Raw genomic sequence first — 9,593 nt, forward strand, 5'->3', positions numbered from 1 at the left:
GTGGAAACATTATGCTTTTGGGGGTGTTTTTCTGCTAAGGGGACAGGACAACTTCACCGCATCAAAGGGACGATGGACGGGACCATGTGCCGTCAGATCTTGGGTGAGAACCTCCTTCCCTCAGCCAGGGCATTGAAAATGGGTTGTGGATGGGTATTTCAGCATGACAATGACCCAAAACACACGGCAACAAAGGAGTGGCTCAAGAAGAAGCACATTAAGGTCCTGGAGTGGCCTAGCCAGTCTCCAGACCTTAATCCCATAGAAAATCTGTGGAAGGAGCTGAAGGTTCGAGTTGCCAAACATCAGCCTCGAAACCTTAATGACTTGGAGAAGATCTGCAAAGAGGAGTGGGACAAAATCCCTCCTGAGATGTGTGCAAACCTGGTGGCCAACTACAAGAAACTTCTGACCTCTGTGATTGCTAACAAGGGTTTTGCCACCAAGACTAAGTCATGTTTTGCAGAGGGGTCAAATACTTATTTCCTTCATTAAAATGTTGGTATTCTGTCTCTCACTGTTCAAATAAACCTACCATTAAAATTATAGACAGATAATTTCTTTGTCAGTGGGCAAATGTACAAAATCAGCAGGGGATCAAATACTTTTTTTCCCTCACTGTACATAACCTACTGTTTCTCAGTGGTGGAAAAGGTACTCAATTCTCATACTTGAGTAAAAGTATAGATGCCTTAATAGAATGTTACCCAAGTAAAAGCTGCTGTCACCCAGTAAAATACTACTTGAGTAAAAGTCTAAAAGTATTTGGTTCCAAATATACTGAAGTATCAAAAGTCAAAGTATAAATCATTTCAAATTCCTTATATTAAGCAAAGAAGTCTGCACCATTTTCTTGTTTTTTTAAAGTACGGATAGCCAGGGGCACACTCTAACACTCAGACATCATTTATAAAAGATGCATTTGTGTTTAGTTAGTCCGCCAGATCAGAGGCGGTAGGGATGACCAGGGATGTTCTCTTGATAAGTGCACAAATTGAACCGTTGTCCTGTCCTGCTAAGTATTCAAAATGTAACGAGTACTTTTGGGTGTCATGGAAAATGTATGGAGTAAAAAGTACATACTTTTCTTTAGGAATGTAGTGAAGTAGAAGTAAAAGTTTGCAAAAATATAAATAGTAAAGTAAAGTACAGATACCCCAAAAAATGACTTAAGTAGTACTTTCAAGTATTTTTACTAAAGTACTTTACACCACTGCGGTTTCTTACAGCATACATTTTTTTCCCATGTCCAGGCAACGTTTAAAGGATGGATGGATATAATGTATGGCGCTGTGGATTCACGTTTTGTAAGACACTTCCTTCTTAATCCTGTAATAATAATTATACACTTTGAAAGGAGTATGAAAACCAACTAATTTATTATGATTGTATACTCTCTGTTCCAACAAGGTGGAAGACCAGCCCATATATGAGGATAATGTTTACATGTACATCTACTTTGTCATATTCATCATCTTTGGGTCCTTCTTCACCCTGAATCTCTTCATTGGTGTCATTATCGACAACTTCAACCAACAAAAAAAAAAGATAAGTAGCTGTCCTACAGCCTAATATCACTAAATACCAAACGCAGCATGAAATACATTTCTAAAACACATTACCACAACAATATGATGCACGTATAAACCACTAATATTTTAGGTCAATAACATGCACATGAAAATAACTGTATGTCTCTATACTTTGGAGGGAAAGACATTTTCATGACAGAGGAACAGAAGAAATACTACAATGCCATGAAAAAGCTTGGTTCCAAGAAGCCACAGAAACCCATTCCTAGACCCGAGGTAAGCATCTTCTTGGGCTACTGGCTAAGAACAAAATAATGTATATTCCATAGCATCTACTGTACTACTGTACGTGACCCACCCCTACACGTCATTTCATTGACAGTATTCTTAGTTCAAATACAAGTGTATCATCACCAATGTTGAAGAGGACAACATTCAGCTAAATACCACTCAATGAGAAGGTATTGCCCAGACTTTATCACTATCTGCTCTTGTCCGCTTCTGTTCCTCCCCCATGACAATATCTTTCCTTCCAAAGTATAGAGACATACTGTTATTTTCATGTGCATGTCATTGACCTAACATACCTCTAATTCAGTCTGTTTCACCCTCTCCTCTTGGTCTCTATTGATTGGTGGTTGAAGAACAAATTTGCAGGCCTTATTTTCGACCTAATCACCCAACAATTCTTCGACATCTTCATCATGGTGCTGATCTGCCTCAACATGGTAACGATGATGGTGGAGACGGACGGCCAGAGCAAGGAGAAGGAGGATATACTCTTCCTCATCAACCTGGTGTTTATCATCGTCTTCACCACAGAGTGTATCCTCAAGTTGATCGGACTGCGACAATATTTTTTTTCCGTCGGATGGAATATTTTTGATTTTGTCGTCGTCATTCTCTCCATCGTTGGTAAATATGAAGAAATTATTGTATTCATTAGTCATGTAGCTACAGAATTCTTTATTTTTTTCTGAAACGAAACATGATTGAAGAACATAGTAATTACAGTGAAAACTAAAATGTTGTTATTTCCTTTCCATTCCAGGTTTACTGCTGGCGGACCTCATAGAGAAGTATTTTGTCTCACCTACCCTTTTCCGTGTCATAAGACTGGCCAGGATTGGTCGAGTTCTGAGACTCATCCGAGGAGCTAAAGGCATCCGGACACTGTTGTTTGCCCTGATGATGTCACTTCCTGCTCTCTTCAACATTGGGCTCCTGCTCTTCCTTATCATGTTTATCTTCTCCATTTTCGGAATGTCCAACTTTGCGTATGTCAAGAAGGAGGCCGGGATAGACGATATGTTCAATTTTGAAACTTTTGGAAACAGTATAATTTGTCTGTTCATGATCACAACCTCAGCCGGTTGGGATAGTCTCCTCTCACCCATTCTAAATAGTAGAGCTCCGGACTGTGACCCGGACGTGGAAAATCCCGGCACAGATGTAAGAGGCAACTGCGGCAGCCCTGGTTTGGGAATTTGTTTTTTCTGCAGCTACATCATCATGTGTTTCCTTGTTGTGGTCAACATGTACATTGCCATTATCCTCGAGAACTTCAATGTGGCCACAGAGGAGAGTGGCGACCCTCTGTGTGAGGAAGACTTCGAGATGTTCTACGAGACCTGGGAGAAGTTCGACCCTGACGCGTCACAATTCATCGCCTACGACATTTTGTCGGAGTTCTGTGACACGCTTAAAGACCCGCTCAGAATCCCCAAACCCAACGCAATCAAGCTGATCACCATGGACCTTCCCATTGTCCCTGGGGATAAGATCCACTGTCTGGACATCCTGCTGGCGCTGACCACAGAGGTGCTGGGAGAGTCAGCGGAGATGGATGCCATGAAAGAAAGCATGGAGGAGAAGTTCATGGCCAACAACCCCTCTAAAGTGTCATACGAGCCAATCACCACCACCCTGAGGCGAAAGCGGGAGGAGGTAGCAGCTGTTGTTATTCAGAGAGCCTATCGTAAGCATCTGCTGAGACGTTCATTGAAACTCGCTTCCTACAAGTACCGCGAGAAGAAAGCGTTAACCAAGGAGGACGAAGCGCCGCCAGAGACGGAGGGAATGATTGCCATCAGGATGAACAAACTGTATGGAAGCCAACAATCACTCGGAGTGGATGAAACAGTTGTAGATATGGATTCTCATGAAAAGCGGGAGAGCAAAGAACTGACAGAGACACAACCTCCTGTGGAGACTACTGAAGAGCCGCTGCCTGTGGAGCTTCAGAACGAGATCATCTTGCACTCTGCCCCCTTTGTCATCCCGGCCTCAATCCGTATCTCACAGCTGAAAGAGTCCGATGTTTGAAAGGCTAGTGCAACCAATGGATAAACACTGAATCATCATGGTACTTCTGTCTTTGACGATGAGACTGCTTGTTCATCTCCAATGTCCAACTTTGGTATGATTGGCTTGGGTCAGAGACAGGGTTCTCGCTAACTTAGACTCTGAGGGACACATAGAGCCCAGCCCACTTAATCAAAGAGATGATGATAGAACGAATATAGCAGTCAATTTAATTGATGTTGATGATGATAACCTGGAATGTAATTGACTGAGAAATCATAGCTATTGTTGGCAAGACAATCACCAAAGCCCGAGCTGAAAGTTTTGGGCTCATTTATGGATGTAAGCCCAGTTGTGGAAGCAGACCCCTTGTAATATATAGTTGAGATCAATCGAGAATGAAATAGCCTAAGAGATAGGTAGCAATGTGTAAGGTAACAATAAGTCTATAAAACTCCGTCTCGCAAAAATATAACTTTCAGTCCCCTGAAAGTAATTTAATAAATATGTTCCTTTTCGTATTTTTATGCCTTTTTTATTCAAGATGTATTCTTCCAATCAAATCTGCACTTTGCAGTGTTCAATTGCAACAAAAAAGGCGAACAATGTTCTCAGCTGTATCTTCAAAGTTGAAATATGACTCCAAAAACAGGATTCTCAAAATGTATTGTAGTTTTTTCATATGAAATTATGACTTTTGGTACCTCTGTCATTTTAACCAAAACTTTTATTTCTGCCCTATCATTTCCCAAATACCTGTATAAGAATGTCAAATAAAAATGTTCAATATATTTTTCAGTGAATACAATTGTATTTTGAAAAGTTATTATTTGTTTGGTTTGACGTATTTGGCCAACACTTTTGTCTGTTAATTTTAAGGTATTAAAGCAAATACTCACACTGGGATGTACAGTATATACAAAGGATTTTACGGATTTCTTAATTTTCTGTATATTTCCTTTGATTTGATTTTTAAGGTAATTTACTTTATTTTTTCTCATTGTAAGTAACACAAGTAACCTAACACAAGTACTACTAACAGTGTTCGGTTTTTAATCTGCAATTATTTATGGTATTAAGCAGTATGATGATAGAAAATAATAATTACATATATTCACAATAGGTGCACATGCTGAAAATGTACTGGTCTGTTTATTGGAACATGGGGCTTTGTAACACCATAGTTGTTGTTTTGATTTTCACAAGGGGCACATACTAAATGTAAAATGTAATATGTGTTAACTGTGTCGCTCCGGATAAAAGCTTCAGCTAAAATGACCATACAAGTCTTAACACAGAAATGTCTTAATCATGGGAATGCAGTAGGACAGCACTTGCAACATCATTTGTACTATAGAATGAAGCCTTGTTAGGAATGCAGTTTATTCATTAAAAAGTGTCATGTTAACTACTTTTTAATGATACTTTAATATCAATCTCACATAAATGTGTGTACAATATCTTACACAATCTCTGTTTGGAGAGGCACATTTGACTATTTATACTAATACACTCCGATTAGCGCAATCAAGCACACTGCGATTTCTTTGGAGACTTGTATGAGAAACACATGGATTAATTACACATGCATGGAACCAGCTTGAGTTAGTACTACAATTCCTAACTGCACCATCAAATGTGTGTCCGTTTTGCGTTTTGAAAACAGCGTGTGGAGGACAATTTAGATCACATGTTCTATTTATTTCAGTGATCCAATCATTCTAACCAATTAGCACTTCATTACAAGGGGGTCTTGAGTTTGAATTAAGGACACATACTAAGTTAGCAACTGCTTAACATTTTGTACAAGCTCTTCCATGTTTGTTAAACCAAGTGTGCCTATATGTCAGTGCTACCTACAACAGCAGTTCATCCACAGGTGAGAGGGGTTTTCCTCTAAATCAGGTTCTATGCACCGTGTGAACATTCAAGCAGAGGACCTTGGAATTGTGAAATGTAAATGACATATATATCATGCAGCATTGTTTACAAAAACTAATACTGTGTGAAAGAAATAGAGAAGGATGTCATATTGTATTTTTTTCTTCCTGAGGCTGAATGCAATATGCTGTCAGCGTTGCCTGTAAATATTGTATGTTCAATGCTCAATTGTGGAGTTTTTTTGTAGATTGTATTATCGACATAAAGAGCATTTAATTCATGTAATGATAAACTATAAATGCAAATACACAGCGGGACATATTGTGCTTTAAAGCTTTACTTTCTAACAATTCTAATACATTTCAAATAAAAAATGAAATATGGGTTTGGGTGCTCTGCCAGTTGCATTGTATTTCTAAAATATTTTGGGAGGGATCTTTATGATGTCTTTGTTCACAGGCACACTGTATATGCCATCTGCTGGAGAGCTATGCATGTCACAACTTGACTGCCTGACACGAGTAGCTTTCAGTTATCTCACTTTTACGAGTCACGACATCTTTGTTCCCGGTTACGATCAGTAGCAATTTCCAGATGTGACGTTTTTCCTCTGGAGTACAAGAATATATGTAATCCTTTAGGCATTTGTGATTTTGTAGATTTAGTTCATTTCTCTATTTCCTGTGGGCAGTGCTTAACCAGCAGTCAGATATCTATTTAAACCTATAGTGTTAGGACTTAGTTTACAGTCCATAAATACTCTCACCTTATTATCGTGCCTCGAAGACATTGATTAGATAGTTCTCACAGCCATACCATAGCTGTATCTGTCATTGTAAAAGACTTACAGTATACGGGATGCACTAAATGTTGTAAAAATCCCTTATGCATATGATGAATGTATAACTCAACCCAAGAGAAACATAATTTATAATTAAACAGTGGTAGAACATTTAGTTGGTTTCCTGCCAACACTATCAATGCAGCATTACGTTTCAAAAACCAAATAGAACGCTGTGTTCCAAGTGCTGATCTCTGGTTGTGTTCACTTCACATGAAAAACATTAAGCTGTGCCTTCAGGACGTCTCACCCAGCAGGCATATGATTGCAGCAGCAGCAGCACTGTAATCAGAACCCGTTGGGTTTGGAGCAGTTGCCCTCCCCTCTTCCCCAGACACATGTACAAGCGCACAAACACACACACTCTCTCTTTTGGTCTCTCTCTCTCTCTAACCAGGCCCTTCCTTTAGGAGACTGGCGGGGGCAATGGGGCCTCTGGCTGGAAGTGTCTGCCGGACTATTCCTCTCCGAGTTCCAAGCATACAGCACAAGTCAGGGGTCATCGGTGCGTAACGACCTTAAGACAGCGAGGGTCTGTGTGTTCCACATGTCTCTCTTTAGTTTGCAAGACCAGGAGTGGGACCACGACTATAATGTTACACCCATTCACTCCTCACACTGACTGACCAATCCCTGGTACACATGCCGAGCTTGGCCCTATGACCGACCAGGAGGTCAAGGAGATTAGCTACAGATGTTATCTACATGCTTGTGATGACTGGAGGGAAGGGGCTTGGGTGTGGTGACCATAATGAGCAAAATAGAGGCTCACTCAAATTCTATCACATCACACCTGCCAGCTAATATAACTTACTAGTCTAACTATCTGATAGTGTCATAAATGTGTTTCAAAATACAAACAAATGGTGCCATTATCATGTTATCATTTAATTCAAAGGATCAATTTGCAAGATGTGTCATGTATAAGTGCTCTATAAAGGGTTAGAAAAAGCCATTTCAGTGTAACTTTTGTTTGTGTAGTCTATATGTTTTCACTTCACAGTCACTGAGCTGTGAGACTTTTCCTTACACTCACATAGTAACAAGAATAGGAACATAAAGTAAATGGCTCAGTAGAATATAATAACTATTTTAGAGTAAGTATAATACAGGAATGCACAATTTACAGTACAACATTTACACATGTATGAGAGAAGGAAGGGATTTTGGGGGGGGGGGGAATGTTTAAATTGTGCAGTATTAAATCTGAGTCTGTGCGATAGAAGAGGTTGGTAACCACAATTGTGATGCGTGTGCGAGTGATTGCATTGTGTGCTAAGGGTGTGGAGAGTGAGTACAGATGGTCAGTTCAAGTGTTCAACAGTCTGATGGCTTGTGGATAAAACTGTCTCTGAGCCTGTCGGTATCAGACCTCATGCTCTGATACCATCTCCCCGAGGATAAGGGAGTGAACAGCTTGTAGTTGGGGTGTGTGGGGTCCTTGATGATGCTGCGGGACTTCCTATGGCACTGTTTTAGTAGATCTCCTGGATGGGTGGGAGCACGGCCCCACCGATGTACTTTACGTTTTTATAGCGTTACGCTGACGTGTAAGTGTGTGTGTGTGTGTGTGTGTGTGTGTGTGTGTGTGTGTGTGTGTGTGTGTGTGTGTGTGTGTGTGTGTGTGTGTGTGTGTGTGTGTGTGTGTGTGTGTGTAAGTGTGTATACATGCTTGTGTGTGTGTGATTGGGGGGGATAGCATAGCCAGAGAGTGCCGTGGATTTCGCCCAATGTAGTGAGACTAGTGAAGCACTGGCAGGGCTTGTCCTGTCAACACGTGGAATCTTCTCCAAACCAGAGTCCCAGCAGCTTCCTGGGAGTCGCAACATGAGAGGAGACAGGTGTTTTGATGTAAGACTGAGTGGGAGGGAACGAGGAAGGGGGGCAGACCAGTGGGAGGAAGGTTAGCGTGTGGAGAGGGAAAGCGAAAGGGATCAAGCGTTCAAATGTGAGTTATAGTCAGGAGGGGTAGAGAGAGGGGGTGGGGGGGGGGTGTTAGTGAGGAGGGGTGAGAGGATCAGAGGAGAGGGTACGAGGGTATGTCCCCTCTGGAACCAGCTGGTGCCCAGTCCTAGATCTCCGATGGCAATTAGGGTCAGAAGTCAACGAGCTAGTGCATGGTACACACTGTAGGTACCATTCCGCCGCTCTGATGAGACGTAAAAATGGCAGCCATAAAACATGACACCATTTAAACCCAACCACATGTCTACTACGAATTAGGGGCAAATATAAAAAAATATATAGAAAGTATAAAATACTTACAGTGCAGTAAAAATTGACTTTGTGGAGTGAAGCTATGAAATACCTTACACTCACTCTTAGAAGTAAAAGTGCCTGGAAGAAACTTTTGGGTTTCCTTTTTAATCATTTATTGTAGAGGTGGCCTCTTATCAGATTGGAGGCGGGCTTTCAGATAATTATTTATCATCGCCCACGTAAATGTCATTCCTGTTCATCATATTAAGTTTGTACACTGCAAATGTAAATGTTCCTTGAATATTTATGCATGTTACATATTGTGATATAACATGAATAATATTAACATTGATGATTGCATACAGTAATAAAGTAGTAACTATTACAACTTTGGGATTTGCATAGGCTCTTGAGGAACTTATTGAAGCTACAAAGTTGTCAGTGTTCAACCTTAACATGTGATGACAATACAACGGAACAGATGAACAGGAATGACATTTACTCTAACGGGTGCTCCCCCCCAAAAATCCACATCCTTACTAAGCCACTCCCCCACTCCAGGGTTCCTCCAGAAACCCATTGTTACATTGAACCATTAAAGCTTCCTCCCAAGAACCCCTCAACTAAACAAAGGTTCTAACAATGGTTCCTTTACGAACTCCAGAGGTTCCTTGAGGATCTCCAGGGTTTCTCGAGTCACAACTTGTTCTAGTGTAGGGGACAGATGTTACAAATGTAGCAAAAAATGTAAGCTACTTCAAAATGTTTTAGCTTAAAACCTCTACGGGTCTGTGTCCCTCTACTGGGCCGGTTGAGCTAATGTGCACTAATGTGAT

The 9,593-nt window shown here is 40.7% G+C and overlaps 1 protein-coding gene across 5 annotated transcripts in view; it reads left to right on the forward strand.

Annotated features, from left to right (window-relative positions):
- Positions 1–6,104, forward strand: part of LOC124015044 (sodium channel protein type 4 subunit alpha B-like) — a 59,025-nt gene extending 52,921 nt beyond the window's left edge. For 4 of the 5 annotated variants that reach the window (XM_046329919.1, XM_046329921.1, XM_046329917.1 and 1 more), the window contains 5 exons: positions 1,254–1,307; positions 1,411–1,548; positions 1,704–1,808; positions 2,177–2,447; positions 2,584–6,104. In XM_046329919.1, the coding sequence (XP_046185875.1) occupies positions 1,254–1,307; positions 1,411–1,548; positions 1,704–1,808; positions 2,177–2,447; positions 2,584–3,857 (1,842 nt within the window). In that variant the 3' untranslated portion in view covers positions 3,858–6,104. Of the gene's footprint in view, positions 1–1,253; positions 1,308–1,410; positions 1,549–1,703; positions 1,809–1,914; positions 1,994–2,176; positions 2,448–2,583 lie in introns of those variants that run through there. The other variant, XM_046329922.1, reaches the window with a different exon arrangement.
- Positions 6,105–9,593: the final 3,489 nt, after the last annotated feature.

The sequence above is a fragment of the Oncorhynchus gorbuscha genome, linkage group LG26, assembly GCF_021184085.1.
Source record: "Oncorhynchus gorbuscha isolate QuinsamMale2020 ecotype Even-year linkage group LG26, OgorEven_v1.0, whole genome shotgun sequence".
Lineage (NCBI taxonomy): Eukaryota > Metazoa > Chordata > Actinopteri > Salmoniformes > Salmonidae > Oncorhynchus > Oncorhynchus gorbuscha.